The 20,307-nt window shown below is 43.2% G+C and overlaps 1 protein-coding gene across 1 annotated transcript in view; it reads right to left on the bottom strand.

Moving 5' to 3' along the window:
- The window catches only part of LOC116586074, a 107,508-nt gene that overhangs the window by 13,490 nt on the left and 73,711 nt on the right, over positions 1-20,307 (bottom strand). The window contains exon 8 of the mRNA XM_032335605.1: positions 1,385-1,542. Coding sequence (XP_032191496.1) covers positions 1,385-1,542 — 158 coding nt within the window. The remainder of the gene's footprint in view (positions 1-1,384; positions 1,543-20,307) is intronic.

The raw sequence follows: 20,307 nt of genomic DNA, 5'->3' as shown, positions 1-20,307 counted from the left end.
CAGATAGCACTTCTCAGTTTCTATTTTGCATTACAAATACCCAACTAAATGCCCTCTCTTCTTGGTTCAGCGTTTGTCTGAAGGCAAGAATTGATATTTAAACATAGTAATAGTCTGTGGAGAACTTAAAACAGTGTCTTGGACACATTAGCTAGCTACCCAACAAATACCCATGATGAAATACAATCAAGTTACTATTATCATATTTCCCTATTTGTCCTTTAAAGCAGCATGTATTTGAATAAATAATGTTCCCCCAAATAGGAACAGTATATTGTTTGCCTAAGAGGTTTCAGGGCTAGGCCTCTCTTTAAAATTCGAGCTGCCTCCAAAACCTCTTTTTTTTTTTTTTTTTTTTTAAAGATTTTATTTGTTTATTTGACAGAGAGAAATCACAAGTAGGCAGAGAGGCAGGCAGAGAGAGAGAGAGGAGGAAGCAGGCTCTCTGCTGAGCAGAGAGCCCGATGCGGGACTCGATCCCAGGACCCCGAGATCATGACCTGAGCCGAAGGCAGCGGCTTAACCCACTGAGCCACCCAGGTGCCCCCTCCAAAACCTCTTAAAGAGACATGCCATTGATAGACTGTTGACCTCTTACATTTTTTTCATACTTTCTCACTGCATCCAACCTTCACCCTAAATTAGCAGCACTTACACTCAGATTTTCATTTGGCTCACAGGATTGACCAATGGTCTCCATTTCCTTAGGCTGATACACTGAATAATGATCCTAAGTCACTAAATACTTAGAGTTTGTAGGCTACTGTCTTAGAAAGCCTGACCCTCCAGTTGGGTTATATGCTTCGAAATGTCAAGCCTACTGCACTATTTTTGTACCCAAGACTACCCATCCAATTAGCCTAAAATATATAAATCTGATAACTTTGGGAAGCTAGATGTGAACCATGACAGTACTAAACTTTTTTAGAAAATGTGGAGGTCTAGAGTAAATGAGTTAGGAGAAGATGTTTCTGTTCTTTAGAAAGTGTTTAAAAAAAAAAATTGGTGGGGCGCCTGGGTGGCTCAGTGGGTTAAGCCGCTGCCTTCGGCTCAGGTCATGATCTTAGGGTCCTGGGATCGAGCCCCGCATCGGGCTCTCTGCTCAGCAGGGAGCCTGCTTCCCTCTCTCTCTCTCTCTCTCTGCCTGCCTCTCTGCCTACTTGTGATCTCTGTCTGTCAAATAAATAAATAAAATCTTTAAAAAAAAATTGGAGAAATAATAAAGAAGCAAACTTCTCAATCTTCAGAAAAAGCTGATTGACTTATGCTGTGAATCTGCTGTTCCCTCCTCTACTTCCAATCCCCCAAATCTATAAAAGTGTTATTGAAGAAGCATTGCCTCCACCCAAAGTGAAACTTCTAAGATCAAAGAGTAACGAATTACCTTTTCATTTCTTGGTTTGAGGTTGCACAGAAGCAAAAAGTCCTATTTCCAGACTGAGGCATACAGTTGAACACAAATGGTTTTCCCAAACTGCTATCCATGCCAACTTCTGCACCTTCTAATTTTATTACTTCCAGAGGCGAGCATTTTCCTTCATCCTGTAATTGATAAGGAAGAGGTTCGACATGGGCAGGCACTGCAACTAGGCAGATAAGGAGAAGATGACTGAGGGAAGGAAGACTAAGCTTATTTTTTTAATTGACTGTATATTCTGAAATGAAAATATAACCCAAATGAGGTTTTGTTGATTATGTTCTCCATGATATATTCCATGGAACTCCAAATTTCCAGCTACGATATTTTTCCACATCCCTTTTGAGTAGCCTCTAATAATATGAATTTTATTTATGCCACCTTGGGGAAGTAAGATTAACCATTAATACTCATTTTTCCCATGAGGAAAAAAAAATTAAAAGAAATTTATTTTACAAAATGTATGTGGTTGATAATGACACGAAATTGCTAGTTAGTGTCTACAATGAGATGCTTATTGGGGCAGGCCCTCTTCTACATTGTTAATATCTATTAATTGGTTTTTCTTGACCAATGCTCATGAGGAAGTTGCTTTCATCATCTCTATTTTATAGATTGGGAACCTGCAGCACAGAGAGCATAAAGAACACTTTTTTTTTTTTTTAATGACAGTATTTTAAAATACCATCTATATGTGCAAGACTAAAATAATTTTACAGGTAAATATTTTGTTACATTTATTTTACAATGACATCACAAAACATCCTGTCCATTATTCATGTCTTTTCTAAAAACAGCTATATTGCTGTGTAACTCATATGAGTCAAGTCACTAACTGTATGGGTACAAGTCAGTGATTGTTTTAGTCAGTGTGCAGAGTTGCGAAACCATTGCCACCATCTAGTTTTAGAACTTTTCCATCGACCTCCAAATTTTCTTTGAGGCCATCTGTAGTCATTTGCCACCCTTGCTCCCCCACTCATAGGCAATGACACATCTGTTTTCTGTTCCTATTAATATGCCATTTAGGTACATTTCATGTAAGTAGCATCATACACTAGGGTCTTTGTGATTAGCTTCTTTTACTTAATGTAAAGTTTTCGAGTTTCATCCATGTTGTAGCCCTTGTAATTCTTCATTCCTTTTGATTTTTGAGCTATATCCTCTTATATGGATATAAATCATCTAGTCCATCCATTCATAAGATATGGGAGATTTTTCTTTCAATTTTGGTCTATTCTGCATAATGCTACTGTAAACATTTGTGCACAGGTCTTTGTCTGGGCACATGTTTTCTTTCTCTTTGGTAGATTACTAAGAGTGATATCGTTGGGCCATATGGTAAGTTTATCCTTAACTTTACCAGAAACTGCTGAAGTGTTTTCCAAAGTAGCTCTGCCATTTTACAATCCCACCAGTAGTGTATGAGTGTTCTAGATTCTCTACACCCTCACCAATGCTCTATAGTGCTTGCCTTGTTGATAAAGTTGCCATCCTACTAAGCATTTAGTAGAATCTCCTGGTGATTTTAAATTGCATACTTTTCTTTTTTTTTTTTTAAGATTTTATTTATTTGACAGAGAGAGATCACAAGTAGGCAGAAAGGCAAGCAGAGAGAGAGAGAGAGAGAGAGGGAGGAGGAAGCAGGCTCCCTGCCTAGCAGATAGCCCGATGCGGGACTTGATCCCAGGACCCTGAGATCATGAGCTGAGCTGAAGGCAGAGGTTTAACCCACTGAGCCACCCAGGCAGCCCCTAAATTCATATTTTTGATGCCTGATCATGTGGGACATCATCCAGACCAGAGCTTCTCAACCAATTTTAGGTAATAACTTTGAGATACAGATAAAAAGTATGGGCCCACTCATCCTGCCCCCCAAACATGCATGTGTGCACACACACATGTGTGCGTGTGTACCCAAACACACATGTGTAAATACATATGTGTACATGGATACACACATGTGGGGGCATGTAATACCTATGTGTGTATGCATGCATGTAAATGCGTATGCAAAATTTTTTTGCAACTTATAAATAGACGGATATAAGAATATTCTTCAACTAAAAGTAATATCTCAGAGTTGTATGGCACTTTAGTTTATAAAACATTTCCCCGGGCTCCGTCTTTTTTATTTTTTATGACTATTGTATAAAATAGGAAGCCAATGTTATCTTCATTCTCTAGAGGAAGAAACCAAGTTTCAGTAATGCGTCTCAAGGTTAAATAGACAGAAAAAGAACTTAAACACTGGTCTTTTTGGCTCTGTTTTCTACAGTATTTCTCCCACGTGTTTGGCTTCTTAGGCCATGGAAATTTGGGAGACTGCTGGATCTTAGCATTAGCACTTGAAAGCTGTAGTATTCAACATTTAAGGAAACGGAGCATTTCCTGAAGCCATCAACTTTTCTGGAATAGAGAGAGATGCAGAATTTTGATTTTTCGATATTTTCTCAGAGCATTCCAAACTACAAAAAGAAATGGGGAAACGAATAAAGCCTGGGAATTTCATTCTCTTGAGAAGTGAGAGATGAGTCATTTCCTAAGAGCAAACGTTCACGGGGTCTGCTTTCCTGTGGGTATAGGTAAGACGATATGTCGGTCTCTCAGTGTTGGTACCATTATGTTACTCCAGAGCTACCGTGTTGTCCGTGTCCTTTGCTGTAGGAGAGTGCAGAGGACTACATTCATATGGTGTGTGACACGCGACCAAGAGCAGTACCTAAAATCACTCTCTCCTCTGCTCAAGGAGCAGCTTTGTGAGAAGAATGAATGATTGATGAATGGACTAGATTAAAAAATGAATGCTACTGTCTCTTACAGGGCCTCTAGCCTGGCCCAGATTCCATTTTGACTAATCTCAGCTGCTGCCTCATTGTCTGTGATTAGGAGCCTCCTGTGGCCCTGGGAGCAGCTGCAGGAAGACCCTAGACACAGAGCCCGTGTAGTGGGTGTGGAGACTCCTGCACCTGTTCTTACTTGTCTGACTCTTTTCTCTCAGTTTCTCCCGTCCAAGAACCTTTAAGTTCACTCTTATGGAGATACAGGGTTTGGAAAAGGTTCTCCTTTTAGTCTGATCCTAACCGTGCTATAGTTCGGTATTTGCAGATCAAATGTTTTCTAGGGATAAGGAACGACTAGAACTCCATTTTGCCTTGTTGCTGTGCCCTTAGGATCATCAACTTTTCCTTTAAGCAAAACTCAGTCCCTCAGTTTGATTCTTAAGTGGGTTCTGTTTGATTCTTTCCCTATGGCTCTGCCAAAATTCTCACTTATGTCAGTACTGAAAACAATAAAGATTTCTTTAAGACCAGTTTCCCCACAACTTTGTATTCTCCTTTCCAAGGCATGGAAAGGCTCTAGCTTCATTTTTCTCTTCTTGAGCCAAAATAGAAATCTAGCTGCTTCATGTGTGCAAGATAGAATAAAATAGAAAAGAGGCTGAACAGAACAATATCACGGACTTGTTTAGTGAGGTCCAGAAGCTATCAACTTCAGAATAAAGGAACTTGGGCTGTTGATGCCAGGTGGCCTTGGATAATGTTGACATTGCCTGTTGTGGAAATAAGATTTCTACGGAAATAATCCCAAAGGTCAGACTGCTCAGAAAAGGGAAATAGCAAATAATAATAATGATAAAACCCAACCATAGTGAATCTACTTCTAAATTAAATTATTTCTCTAAAGAAAAATGTGGTCAAGAACATTTGTATATGTCTGCAACGTGGACTCTCTAGTAAACTAAAATTACCTACAGAGGTTTTTAGCTATTTTCTTTGGTCCAAATTTTGGTTTAAGCTTGGTAGAAATATTTTGTGGTGGTGCCTCTTTGTCTAAAGAGAGAGAAAATGTGGGGACACTATGCCAGTGAAACACTATGTGTTTCACTTTATCTGAAGGCACAGCCATGAAAATCTAGGAACTAAGAAGGAGGAAAAAGACATCTTTAGCCATGAAAAAGAGCTAATTCTCAGTGGGGAAAACAGAGCCAAAATATATTTAGAGGGAAAGAAAGCATGCCCTAAAGCAAAACAGCACATGAAAGGTGTATAAAATACACATCTAGAGAGCTGTATTTAAAGCTAGCGGATGGAAGCAACATTGAGGAGTGAGTGTCTCTTAGAGCCTTATTAATGATGATCAGAGCCTTTGATCTGTAGGCAACAGTTTGGGGGCATCCCCTCCTCACTGGTGTCTGAAAACCATCCCTCTTTGATAGCTGAGAGAGAGTGGCCTCTGGCCATGTCATAGCTGACTAGATCAGGAAGGTGGCAAAGCCCACCGAGGTAAGAAGGAGAGATACAAGAGTGCTTTCGCTGTAGTGACGTTTGCTGTCTTGGTTCTTGATTAAATGGAAGCCTTGACCCTAGGGACTGCACTCCCCTCACGATACAACTCAACATCATTACATATATGTATGTATGTATGTGTTTGTTTATACTTTCCTTTATGCTCTCCAAGTAGGCAAGAAAGCATGGATGAAGAACAGAGGGCAAGTCAAACTTGTTTGTGGGTGGTACTGGGGTCCCTGCCCAAACTTTGTGAATTTAACATTTCTCACTTGGTTTTTATCCAAAGATTGAGATGATGACAATTTTCTCCCCCATGGTGGCAGCAGCTCTTGTCTGAATAGAAGCATAGTTCCTGCTCTTTTCCTGCTTTTATAGTGCCTGGCTGCCACCAGCAGCGGCAGCAGAGGTAACTGGCTGCAAATTCGGAATTTTGTGCTTTTCTTTTCAGTTTGCCTGGAGTGGGGAACCATGCTTTAGGAATGACAAATACATGTTGGCAGCATCACGTTGTTTCCTGGCACCAGGGAGATTCCAGGCTCTGGGAGGCACAGGCGGCTTTGGGGCCTGGAGGAGTCTATGTGCACACAGACCTACGTGTCACAGTGCACCCAGACAGGCTTCCTGCGGGGCAGTTAGCGAGGGGGAGGGGAGGCGGCCATGTTGGAGTCCCAGCCGCCCAGGCTTTAAGGCTTTGGAGAGACGCTTCTGACCTCAAGCACATGCCTCATTTGTCACCCTTTTCCTTGGTTCCTAAACTGTCCCTGAGAGCATAGCAACTACCACCTGGTCCGAACAGCGAGACTGGGAAGACGTTAATCTGAGTCGTGCTTGTGACCTTTCCAAAATTGTCAAGAAGTTACCAGGTGAACTGTAAAACCAAGATAGTCTACATCTCGGGCTCTGCCAATGAATGCTTGCCCTACAAGCTTTCTCTCTGAACTCGGCCTATTTTTGGTTTGGAGATGGATTCTAGAGCCAGGAAAGCTGGGTTGGAAACCTCACATCTGTGGCCTTGCGCAACCTCTTTAAATTCCATGCTTCAGTTTCCTTATGAGAGAAGATTTAGTCAATACATAGGTAAACAGTTCAGAACACTGCTGTGCATTTCATAAGTGATGGATACATATTAACTTTCATCATTTTTATTTTTTAGTTAGCTTTCATTATTATGTCTATATAATATATTTCATATTGCATAGAAATTTGATGAAATTGAGGAGTCAGAACTAGAAATTAACCGAGATTTTTTTTTAATGTTTTTTAAAGGTTTTATTTATTTGAGAGAGAGCAGGAGAGAGAGTATGAGCAGCAGGGTGGGAGGTGGAGGGGCAGAAGGAGAGGGGGAAGCAGGCTCCCCACTGAGCAGGGAGCAACATGTGGGGTTCGATCCCAGGACCCTGAGGTTATAACCTGAGCTGAAAGCAGATGCTTAAGCAACTGAGCCCCCCAGGGTCCCCCCAGCATCTTCCTTTATAAGGAGGAGATGAGGTGAGATCATCTATGTAAAGTCCACCTAAAAATGAGGTTTTTTCCCTTCCCACATCTGGGCTCTGCTTTCCGTTGAAGTGCAAATGAAACATCACTGCCATATCCCTAGGGCTCAAGACACCATGAGAGGAAAGTTCTGCACCAGACCCACCAGTGGTGGTTACTGAGAAGAGGGCTGGGCCGCGCTGGGGCATGGGTGGGCATGGGGCTGGAGCAGGGGAAGACGGCAGAGAAGGGAGGGAGTCTGGGTGATGTCGCTATCTTATCTTAGAAAGGAGTTGTGATGTTCTCGGTGGTTGGCTCCTGTGTCTGGATTCTTGCTAATCTTCCCCTTATTCACAGATTCAGAGGAGTCCGCATTTGCCTCTAGTTATATGTAGACCTAGAATCTCCTATCTCAGATAGGTAGATGCTATCTGTTGCAAGAGCAGGCACTTACTAACAGCTCTGCCTTCCTCCGTGATCATGTCTTGAGGCTGCTGTCTTTTGGCCTGGTTGTGCCTGGATGAACATCCTGGCTGGAATGAATTTCTTTCTCCTTACTACCCTCTCTCTTGTCCTTCCTTCCTCTAGCACTTACTGAAGGTGTCTGTACCTTTTGACAGACTTTGTGCTAGGCACAAAGACCCACCACGGACATTACCAGCCTTAGACTGATCTGCTGGTCTTTAGGCAGTCTCATTCTTGACAATAATTCCTAGGCCCCCTTTCTGGCCATATCCTTTGGTCCTGGGATTCCCAAACCCAACATGCCCTTTATTACTCGTGGTTTTTTGCCTGCCTTATTCTGCCCTCTTCTGACCCTCATTATGAAAGGGGTGACCCGAGGGCGCTTGGGAGGCTCAGTGGGTTAAGCCTCTGCCTTCAGCTCAGGTCATGATCCCAGGGTCCTGGGATCGAGCCCCGCATCGGGCTCTCTGCTCAGCAGGGAGCCTGCTTCCTCCTCTCTTTCTGCCTCTCTGCCTACTTGTGATCTCTATCCGTGAAATAAATAAATAAATAAATAAATAAATCTTAAAAAAAAAAAAAAAGAAAGGAAGGAAGAAAGGGGTGACCCAGTTCTTCCAAGAGGGAGTGTTCAGGTTCTCAGTGGATTCAGACGTTTATCCAGACATACACGATAGCATACTCAGCACTTCAGAGTAGAGAGAACGTGGTTCTCTTTCTCCAATCTCTTTGCAGACCTCCCCTGCTTTCATCAGTTGGGGTGTGTTATGGACTAAATGGTTGTGTCCTTCTCCAAATTCATATGTTGAAATCCTAACCTCCAGTGTGATGGTGTTAGGAAGTGGGGCCTTTGGGAAGTGATTGGAACAAGGGGCTAGACCCCCATGAATGGGATCCGTACTCTGGAGTTGTTTTAGACATTGCCCCTTCTGGCATGGGAGAACACACACAAGAGACAGCCATCTATGAATCAGGAAGCGGGTCTACACTGGACACCAAATCTGCCAGAGCCTTGATCTTATACCTCCTAGTCTGCAAAACCGAGAAATCAGTATTTGTGGTTTAAGGCACCCAATCTCCAGTGTTTTTGTTATAGTAGCCTGAACAGACTAAGTCAGAGTGATAACCTAAAGCAAGAATTCTGGTTTTCCTTTGAAATATTTCACCCCAACCTTGCATTTCTTTCCTAGCGATAGCACTTTGGTCCAGGGTCTTGGCATCTCATGCCTGTGTTGCTATAGCAGCCTCCTGGCTGCGTTTTCCAATGCCCGTGCAGTCTTGACAATGTAATTTGAATTGCCTGATATCATACACCCAAGGTCTGCTTCCAGTGCATTTCCCATGGTATTCATTGCCACTTGACTGCCTCTCAGCTCCAGATTTATCCTTCATTGCCTGGTTTGTGAAAATGGACCTGGGACCTTAATAGTTTAATATTAACATTAAACATAAATAAAAATTATAACATTTTTCCTATGCCAGCTGGCATGAAGTTAAACTTTGCCAGTACCAAGTTCTGGAGGGGCGTTGCAGGAAGAAGGCTTCTTCCTTCCAGTTCCTGTGGGCGGTGTTGCATTTTTTCTCTATTCCTCAGCCCTTTAGGTTTCTTCCTGTGCTAAGTGCTTGTAGGATACAGCTTCTCCAGGGTTTCCCAGCTCCAGTTTAGGCGTTGATGGTATAGTGGGGAGTCCCAGTCACTGAGGCCTGGGTGCCTCTGTACACCCTCTCCTCAGTCCTGTGCAGCTAGACACGTAAGAAACAAACCCCCATGCCTAAGAGGTACTTAAAGTATACTAAGTTATTATAGAGGGAGGTCTTCCCAACTCCCAGTTTCAGCAGCACCCACAGTGGCACTCCAGCACCTTCTATGTACCCAACTCACTCTACATGGCCAAGCATCAGCCTCAGCTCACATGTGCCCTGGACATTTGTTTTGTGACGGTTGCAAGGCAGACACCAAGCTCTCTGGGCCTCATACCTACAGCAGTGCCCAGTACTCTCAATACTCCCGACTCCCTGCACACCTGTCCAGCAGCCTTGGCTCACCTGAGCCGTAAGGGTTGTTTCTGCTAGCCCAGAGACTGTGCACTAGCTCTGTCCTGCCAGCCCAGCAAAATCTTTCATCAACCAGTGACTGCAACCAGCCTTCTCTAATGAGGCCTGAGCCCCTGTTTCCAAGTTTATGCTTCCTTGAGTACTCTCTCTTTCTACCTGAAGACACTTAAGAGTTCCCTTTTTTAACTTTATAATTAGTTTCTTATCACTGGTCACTAGTTTAAATTATTGTGTGCAATGGTTAATTTTATATGTCACATTGGCTCATGATGGTGCCTAGACATAAGGTCAAACACCATTCTAGATGTTGCTGTGATGTATTTTTTTTAGACGTGATTAACATTTAAAGGAGTAGACTTGGAGTAAAGCAGATTACCCTCCATGATGTGAGTGGGCCTCATCCAATCAGTTGAAGGCCTCAAGGTAAAAAGACTGAGGTCTTCCAGAGGAAGGAGTTCTGCTTCCAGACTGCCTTCAGACTCCTGCTGCAAAACCCACTCTTCCCTGGGTCTCCAGCCTGCTGGACTTCCCTGTACAATTCAGATTTGCCAGCTCTTACAATGGCCCAATTCCTTAAAATCTCCCTCTTGAGTATACACACACACACACACACACACACGCACACACACTTCCTGTTGGTTCTGTTTCCCTCACTAATACACTGTGTTATTTCTTTCTTCTGACTGGACCAAGATTAATAGACTCCTGAACAAGTCAAAAATATCTTGTCAAGGGGCACCTGGGTGCCTCAGTCCATTAAGCGTCTGCCTCTGGTTCAGGTCATGATCTCAGGGTCCTGGGATCGAGCCCCACGTTGGGCTCCCTGCTCAACAGGGAGTCTGTTTCTCCCTCTCCCTCTGCCTCTCCCCCCATTCATGCTTTTTCTCAAATAAATAAATAAAATCTTTAAAATCCAATCAAGTCTTTCCGGCTGACTCCAATCCCCTCTCTAACCTGACCCACCATTTCTATCAATTTAATTAATCGTCCTCAGTGTCCATCCCAGGAATACACCCCCCTCATTCCTTCTCTGCCTGCACTCAGTTTCCCTCACCTTTCATGCCTTCCTGTCTTTCCTCTTCCTCTTCATATTCTAGCCAACCTCAGATTCCTCTACCTTCATGAAGTCTTTTTATCTCTTGCAGCCATCACCATACTCTCTCTTCCTGAAGACTATGCCCATGCTGTATCACTGGGGGCTAAACTATATAGTACCTTATTTGGTTTGTGTGTGTCTATGTGTGTATGCCCTAATATTTACTGAGATCAAGTTTTTATGGTGAAGCAGGTCCTATGCTATATACTTTTAATCATTTGATCAACTCATTTAGGAGGTTTTTTTCATCACAGACTCTTTGTAGGGGGCTATTCATTCCTCTCACACTCACTATATAATTAAAAATTTTCTTCTTTCTTTAAGGAAACAAATGAGATTAGCAAATCAGAGCTATGGTCTCTTGTTCTTTAAGATTTTTTTTTTTTAAATTTTTATTTACTTGACAGAGAGAAAGATCACAAGTAGGCAGAGAGGGAGGCAGAGAGAGAGAGAGAGAGAGAGAGAAGCAGGCTTCCCGCTGGGCAGAAAGCCTAATGCGGGGCTCGATCCCAGGACCCGGGATCATGACCTGAGCGGAAGGCAGAGGCTTTAATCCACTGAGCCACCCAGGCACCCCTGGTCTCTTGTTCTTAAGTAAGATGCCAGAAGACTGGGGTACCCCCTTCTTGGAAGAAAAACAACAGATACATATTGGGAGAGAGGACATATAATACATCCTGTGAAAAACCTCTCTATGTGTCTGCATATTATAGTTGTCTGTTGGTTTAGTATATCTAGTAAATAATAGAATCTTCCCATTGAACCTGCCTCGATTGAGACAGCCTATCCTGAGATCCATTGTGAAACTCCTTGGAGATAGTAGACTGGATCAGAACACCTCCCCCTCTTTGCATTAGTTGCTTGGTCATGTCTGCAGAATTGACTGGGAGTTTCTAGCAAACTCCTTCCTGTCTAACCAAAGAAAGCTAAATGGCTCAGAGCTTTGGAAGAGGGAAGAGAAATCTCACCAACATATTGTTAAAAATAATGTAGATAATTTCTGAATGTCATTTGACCTTGTCTTGTGTGAAGAATAAAATGGAAGCAAATGAGCCCTGATTCTTCACATCAGAAAGGATTGTCTTAATACTGCTTGTTGATTTTGGCAGGGTTATGAAACAATATCACTGTGAGAGCTGCATTATCCACATTCTACAAACCGGGAAGTGGGGACAAGGGGGTTAAGTAATTTGACCGAGGAAATGCAGGTAATAGGTGGTAAATCCAGGAAGTGAACCAAGACTTACTGAATCACAGCATGAGACTGTCTCAATGCAAAGGGATTTAATCCATACAGGTCAGATTCAATGTGTTCCATGCTCACATTTACCTTGGGAGGTTAGGGCTATTATTATACTCATCTTATAGTTCAGGAGAAAGGCTTGGAAAAGCTCACTGAATTCCCTGGGTCCACCCAGGTAGCAAGTGAGCAGGACCGAGGCTGGATCCCAGTCTGTGAGAACCAGGGCTAGTAATCTTATTAATCTCTGTTCAAAAGACTATTTCATGTGGCCCTTATGGACCCAGGTAGATACAAGCTCCATCTGAACAGGGATTATGTGTTTTTCCCCAGGTAGTAGCTAAGACAGGGTTGAATCCAGAGGAAGTACTCAGTTAAACACCCAATGATCAAAGCAGATGACTGTCAAGGAGCCCATAGTCCTGGTATTCAGCACCAGTCTCTCTTGGGATAGGTGTGTTTCGCTGTGTTTCTTCACAGCTATAACATAATCCCTTCAGAGACAAATTTTCCTAGTTCTCTTTTCTCTTCCCTAGAGTTATCTGAAACACACTTGTGTGGTGGCTTTGGCCTTTTTCAATCCTTGAGGCCTCAAGATAGAAGATTGGCCCTGGAGGATGTGCTACTCAGGACAGACGATGGCTAGAGCCAAGGGGTGGCCATGAAGATGGTGTTTCACGCTTTGAACTCTGGTGTCCTGGTCCTGGCTCTGCTGCTTCAGGGGTAGCTCACCCACTAGCTGTCATCCTGGAGTGAAGGACATATGGGCTATTTCTCCCAATTTAGGGAATGATCCTACAGAGTGTTTTGGCCACTGCATGACTTTAATTCAGAGATCTCATTGATTATTGTCCTCCTATGATGTGGGCAAAGAAAAATAACATCATGAAAGAGGTATTCTAACTGGGACCAAAGCTTTGGGATAATATGTTGATTTAATTTGTTACTCTGTTCCACTTTTGCACAGAAGCAGAATTGACAAGGTATTAATTTTCTCTTCAGTGGAAAAACATTTAGAATCTCAGGGCTAAATGGTATTTTCTTATAAAATGTTTCAACTCCATGAGCTCTACTTTTATTCTACTTCTGCAGATAAAAAAAATGAAACCTGCCCCAGTTTTGTAGTTTAGAGATACTATTCTTGGAATTGGAGACTGTGATTTATCGGAAATATTATTGACTGTAACAGCAATAAGAATGGGTTTCCTTAATTTTTTTCCCATTTGTTCAAGAGATTGTGCTAGATGCTTTTATATATATTATATATATATATATTTTTTATAAAATTATATGTATTTTAAATTCCAACAATATTCCTTTTGGATCTGTGTAGATCCTTTATGCCAATTTGAATTATGCAAATTTTAAAGAGTACGATATAAGCATCAAGTACAAAATTACAAATAACGTAAATACTCCCAAATTTAAAAAATCACAAGAATTTTTAAACTTTTGGGCCAAGAGCACTCTTTACTCTGTTGCCACAAGGTAGTGCTTCTTTCGCTGGTAATTAGAAATACCTGCCATTCTCCAAGCTTAGTCTTGGATTCCATCCACTCTTGGGAAAACATTCCTTGCATAAAATACAATTGTCTTGAATTGTAATGCCAGACAGCCAAGAGCAGTGCGTTCCTTGTAGGTGATGAGCAATTAGTAAATGATCATGTAGTGGATTTGAATAGGGTAAATGTGGTCAGAAACAAGCTGGTTTGTCCTTCACCTTTGGAATGAGAGCCTGACCACTTTCTTTTCATCCCTTCCGAGCTCATGGACAGGGTTTACATTTCCAGCTGAGGATGCAGGTGGGAACTTTTCCTGTCCAGCCAAGTACCTCTAAGTGGCTTCAAGTTGATCCTCTCTTAGTTGCTCTTAGACTCCTTCCTCCCTCCTCTTTCCTTTAGAAAACTAGCACATGTGTGAAGGCTTTTTGTACATAAACTTTTATTCTCAAGTAAGTGTAGATTCACAGCAAGTTGAAGAAATATGTACCCTTACTCAGTCCCCCTGACACACACATGCACAATCATCTTATAAAACTCTGGTAGCACATGTGTTTCTGAAGGACAGTAGCTCACTGAGTTTAAGTTCTGAGGGAAACACATCTATACACTGAGAGGCAGTTACCATCTCCTCAGGCTTCAGTCCAGGATGGGTCATGAGCATGGGCAGAAGGAGGCAAATGGCATCTTGGAATTCTTAAGTATTTTATCTTTGGAATTATGTTTTGTAAGTGAGGATGGAACAATGGAGCATGCACTGGGGTGCTTGGAGCCTCTGCTCACATGGGGTTCCACCTGCCTGCCTCTGAGAGATGTGGTGTTCGTTTCCTGCTCTCCTGCTCCCCGCTAGGGACCACTGCTGACTTCCCCTACTGTGGGGTGCTGAGTGTGGGAGCCAGAGTATTGGGTTGAGGGGAAGCATTTGGTGCCTGCGAGGGTCTGTGCTTGCCCGGCAAGTATCCTCATGTTTGAGGGAGTTATTTCATATTGAATAATACAAAACACCATGAGAAGTCAAGACAGAGATGGCTGAAGAAAGGAAAAAGCTTATAAACTGCATTTTAAACGAAGGGCCCTACATTTTCCTTTTGCACAGGACCCCACAAATTATTATTGCCATCTCTACTTAAAACTATTTTTTAGTTAGCCCAGCCTCTTACAAGAAACCTAGGCATGAAAATGAATATTTATCAGGAAATAGGAAGCTTCCACAGAAGCACAGAGGATATTTGTTTGTCAAAGGCAAAAATAGTTCCCACTAATGCCAGAGAAATCTTGCTAAAGCACCTTTTTATCAAGTCAGAGGCTCTAAAACCCGCAGTGCTCCCTGCTCACAGAATACAGTCCGTAGCCACAGCCTGGCCCCAGGCTCTCCAGAAATAATCTGCCCTCATCTTATTTTCGGAATTTCAGGTTTGACCAGACCTTGATTGAAGTCTGTGCTTGCTTCCAACTGAGTACAATTCATGCTTTCCCATTTCTGTGCCTTTGCTTAAATAATTTCATTTCCTGAAATGTCATTTTACCCATTCTTTGAGGCCGAACTGTCACTTCTCTCCTAAAGTTCCCAGTCTGTGCCTACCACAGTGCCTTTGCGCTTGTTTCCTCTGCCCATGTCATTCCTCTCCTAGGTCTTGTATAGTTAGAGCCACCTTGTCATTTAGAGAAAAGGTCACCTTGCCACAGAGGCTTACCTAAAGACCTACTCGAAACTAATCTCCATCTCATCCCACTCATATTCCATTAATTGTATTTATCACTATTTAGATTAACTTTGTATATTTATTTATTTGTTTTTACTAGTGCAATGATCATTTTCCCCCTAAGAGTAGGGACCTCTTTTGCCTTTCTCACTTCCACAGGCCTCAAACGGTTTAAGCACGCCTGGCATATACTTGTTGAACAAAGGAAGGGCTCTTTCCCTCCTCCAAATGCTGCAGCATTGTGGATGTCATATTTTCCTTCCATGTTTTCCCTCCTCTTCTATGCTGTTAGCTTCTTGAGGGTGGGGAATGATTTGTTCTTATCCCTCACAATGCCCAGGAGAGGCCTAGGTTCTGATACGTCTTCACTGAATGCATGTATAAAAATAAATGGTGCAGAGGCAGAGCATTTCTTTTCCCTTTCAGAACAACTGGACACAGCATTAAGCCAGAGAGATCAAAACTAATTGCTGGAACGAGCAGCACATGCCATTTCGCATTCATTGCCTCTGTACCAAGGACAGCCTTAGAAAAGTGTGTAATCAACTAACAGCCCATCGTATCCAGAGTGACCTCTGTGTTCATCACAAAGCTATTCTCTTCAGGCAATTGGTTGCCTTTGTGGCCTGTGGGATGAAAAGCTTCCTAAAATAGAGACCAGGGATGAAGTCTAGTTCTGATGGGAGGGATCAGAGCTGGAGGGCACCTTCTCTGTGAGCATCGGGCATCTGGGTTATTCTCTTGGCGAAGTAGTTTGTTTTTCATTGTTGATAAAAATGGAGATACGAACCCACAAATCATTTTGGGGATCTAGGGAGCGCGGAGGAGGTTAAGTAAGGTGTGGCGTTAGTCGAGAGTGACAGGTTTGGGACAGAAATGGGACCATTAAGTCAAAATGGGGTACATGCAAAACAAAACAGAACAAAACAAAACAAAAAACAGAAGCGTGATCTGTTCTGACTCTCTTGGGCAGAGGCCCACTGAACGGCTCACCTGGGCTGAGGTGAGGCTTCTTACGTTCTGTGATGAAAGTGGGGAGCAGCAGATGACCCTCAGGCAATGGAGAACAGGGTGAACACGCACAAGCTGAGACCTCTGGAGGCCAGAGAGGGGACATGCAACATCCGGAAACTCATTTGCACATTTCTCCCCTATTCCGGCAGAACAGCTTCTCGCCCTTAGATGCTGAGCCCTTGGCTTCCCTGAGGAGCGAGGAGGGCTCCCCTCCTCTCTTAGCTGTGCAGAACCTTGTGATGGGAAGCCTCTACAAGGAGAGGACAAACGGTTTCATTCCTGGGGAAAGTTCGGGATTCAAAGAACGTTTCTTGGAGGGGAGGGGCGGTGTGTGCGGCGCACATAGGAAAACACAGCTATGCAAACTGTGAGACACATGGGAAGTGTGCCACAGCTCCTGAGAGCAATCTGCCAGGCTCAGGTTCCTCCTCAGGAGGCTGAGAGTGGCCGTGGGTGCTGATGGAGAAAGGTGTGATGACCTGAGCTGGTGGAGTTAGAGCTGGGGAGGGGATTTTAGGGAAATCTTTCCAGCAAGGTCTTAGAAGCTGGGTGGAGTGAAGACTTATTTCAGTCTTCTTTCCCGACCCCCAAGGGAAGGAAAGGTCTATTGTGTGATAAGGCAGCATGACTTGTCTCCCATGGAATGTCCCCAGTCCCCGGGTTCTCAGTCCTCCAGCTGGCATTCCACACAGCTCTGAGCTGCAGTTCAAGGACGGTGGGCAGAGGCCACGGTCTGAATCCCTGCCTGTGTCAGTGTCTCGTGGCGATAGCAGGTGGGGCCCTGGACTCCAGGCGGGATGAAGGAGTGGAGGTGGTGCTCAGAAAGGTCTGACAAACGCTACTGGGGTAGAGAGGCGATTTCTTTCCTTCTCATTCCTGCCACCAAGAAAATCATTCTTCTTACGCCTCATAAGAGAGAAATTCGGCAGAACCTGGCCAGAGATACCGTCTTACCCTCGAGGTCCTTCCCTTCTGTGGCAGCTGCTGTCTTGAGCCTTGCTTTTCCGTTCTTGATGACAGTACAAAACCAAAGGGCTTGCCTTTAGACTTGTACAGTCTGGGCTCTGAGTTCCTTCATTTTGGCTAGATGTTTCCGGTTGATGAGTAAATTATTTATCTGTCAAGTCAGTTACCTAGTAAAGCAGCACTTGCTTCCTAGGACTGAGGACTCTAGTGTGCCAAGTGGTACCTCAGGTTCCAGCTCCCGCCCAAACAAAGACCGGCTTAGGAGCTACAGGGACTCTGGCAAGTCCTAGCAGCTCTACCTCCAAAATCCATGTCTGTTGTGTCTCCCTCCTTGTCACAGGTCTGTGTGGCCACTGTTGCTCTCGGATGGAGCCACGTCATCTGGACGGCTGTAATAGCATCTCAGCTGGCTTCCCAGTTCCACCCTTGATGTCCTCCTTAAGCCATTCTCCACTCAGAAGCCAGAGGCATTGTATTCATTTCCTATCGCTGCTGTCAGGACCTGCCACACTTGTCGCAGCTTAACCCACGATCGTTAATTTTCTTAGAGTTCTGGAAGTCGGAAGCCCACAGTTATTTTCACTGGGCTAAAGTTGGGGAGTTGGCAGGGCTGCATTCATTCTAGAGGCTCTAGAGGAGAATCTCTTTCTTGCCTTTTCCGGCGTTAGAAGCTGCTTGCGTTCCTAGGCTTGTGGCCCAGCTTCGCAGTGACCTCCGCTTCCTTTGTCACATGTCCTTTCCTGAGTCTGATTTTCCCACCTCCCCTTTATGGGGATCCTTGTGATGACCTTGGGCCCACCTGGATAATCTAGGATATCCTCCCCATCTCTAGACTCCTATTTGTTTTAAAGACTGTATTTATTTGCAAGACAGAGTGAGCAAGAGAGAGAAAGGGGCAGGGGGAGGGGCCGAGGGAGAGGGAGAAGCAGGCTCTCCACTGAGAAGGGAGACCAACGTGGGGCTCAAACCCAGGACCCTGAGATCATGACCTGAGCCGAAGGCAGACGCTTAACCGACTGAGCCACCCCAGTGCCCTGTCAAGACCTTTGACTTAATCACGCCACAGTGTCCTTTTTGACATATAAGGGAATATATTCACAGGTTCCAGGAATGCAGATGTGGACATCTTTGGATAGGTGGAACAGTGTAGGGAACTGGACACATTATTCTGCCTACCCAAACATCATGTCACTCATCTCGTTCAGATGTATGACTTCCCTTTGCGTGTAAAATAAATCCACACTCCAACACCTGGCTTTCAAGACCCTGCCCATACCTCCAGCCACTTGTCCACCAGCCTTTCCCTGACTCTGTGCCCCTGTCACCCTGGCTTGTGCCTCCTCCTCTGAAAACCCCAGACCCTCTCCTTTTGAGGGTCTTAGTGGTTACTCTCCGGCCGGATTGTTCTGGTTCCAGCTCCTCACACAGCTGTTTACTCTTACTTTGGGTCTTTGGTTAAATGTCAGGTTCTCTGAGAGATGGTGAGTATATAGCAGAAGAGTTTCCAATTATGGAATTTGTCATTTATTAGAAGGAAGGAATATACCATTAATTATGTGGCTAGGACCTTATATTGCTTAATCCTCAAATGCCCCATTTGTCAAGCATTGTGGGTCCCACTTGACTCAGAAGAAGAGACTGAGGCTTAAGTAACTTGCCTAAATTTCCAAGGCTAGTGAATAGTAGAGTGGAATCTGACAGCAACCCCAGTACCATTACTATTGTACATACCTGTATAGCAGGGATAGCTTAACCAATAGGAGAAAGCTCAGACTGTGGATGGACACTTGAATTCTGACAATACCACTTAGTAATTGTGTGACCTTGAGTGAGTGCCTTAATCTTGCTGAAATTCAATTTCCACCTCTCATATCTTTGTTAGGAAAAGTAAGTGAAGTAAGATATACCAAGTGTGTAGCATAATGCCTGGTAGTAAAGTGAATGCTTAACAATTTAGTAGGTCTAAAAGGGTATTAATAGAAACCTGCTACTCAAGAAGAGAGGCATTTTTGCTTCCCTCTAACTTAAAAGAAACTTCAGTGAAAAAAACAAATACTCCATTTAAAAATAAGCAGAAGACATGAACACTTTTCCACAGAAAGACATCCAACAGACACGTGAAAAGATGCTCAACACCGCTCATCGTCAGAGAAGTGCAAATCAAAACTACAATGAAATATCCCCTCACACCTGTCAGAATGGCTAAAATCCACAATACAAGAAAAAATAAATGTTGGCAGAGATGTGGAAAAACAGGAACCTTCCTGTACCGTTGGTGGGAGTGAAAACTGGTATAGCCACTGTGAAAACAGTATGGAGATTCCTCAAAAGATTAAAAATAGAATTACCGTATGATGCAGCAATTCTGCTACTAGGTATTTACACAAAGAATATGAAAACTTTAATTCAAAAAGATATATGCACCCCTATGTTTATTGGAGCACTATTTAAATAGCCAAATTATGGAAGCAACCCTAGTGTCCATCCATAGATGAATGGATAAAGAAGAGGCAGTATAGTTTTATACAATGGAATATTATGCAGCCATAAAGAAGGATGAGATCATGCCATTTGCAGCAACATGGATAGACCTAGAAGGTACAGTGCTAAGTGAAATGTCAGTCAGAGAGATATGATTTCACTCATATGTGGAATAAAAAAAAAAAACCAAATAAATAGACTTTTAATATAGAGAACAAACTGATGGTTACCAGAGGGGGCCTTGGGTGAGGGAGATGGATGAAATAGGTGTAGAGGATTAAGAGTTCACTTACCATGATGAGCCCTGAGTAAAGAATGAATAGAACTGTTGAATCACTATATTGTATACCTAAAATTAATATACCACTGTATGTTAATTATACTGGAATTAAAATTTTAAAAATAAAAGAAGCTTGAGTGAGAAGAGTTGAAAGAAATGCCCCTGGCTAATAGTTTTCCTGTATTTTTATCATTACTTCTTCCTATCACAAATATTCTCAAGCTGAAGCTCACTGAAACAAGTTCCCCCATCAGGAATGGATATTTTGTAACTCACTCACAATCTGCAGGGAAAGTTCAAAATTTATCAGTGTCAAAATGATGTTCTTT

Source organism: Mustela erminea, chromosome 3 (genome assembly GCF_009829155.1).
Source record: "Mustela erminea isolate mMusErm1 chromosome 3, mMusErm1.Pri, whole genome shotgun sequence".
Lineage (NCBI taxonomy): Eukaryota > Metazoa > Chordata > Mammalia > Carnivora > Mustelidae > Mustela > Mustela erminea.
The sequence above is the reverse complement of the archived record's forward strand: the minus strand, read 5'-3'. Positions and strand labels throughout refer to the sequence as shown.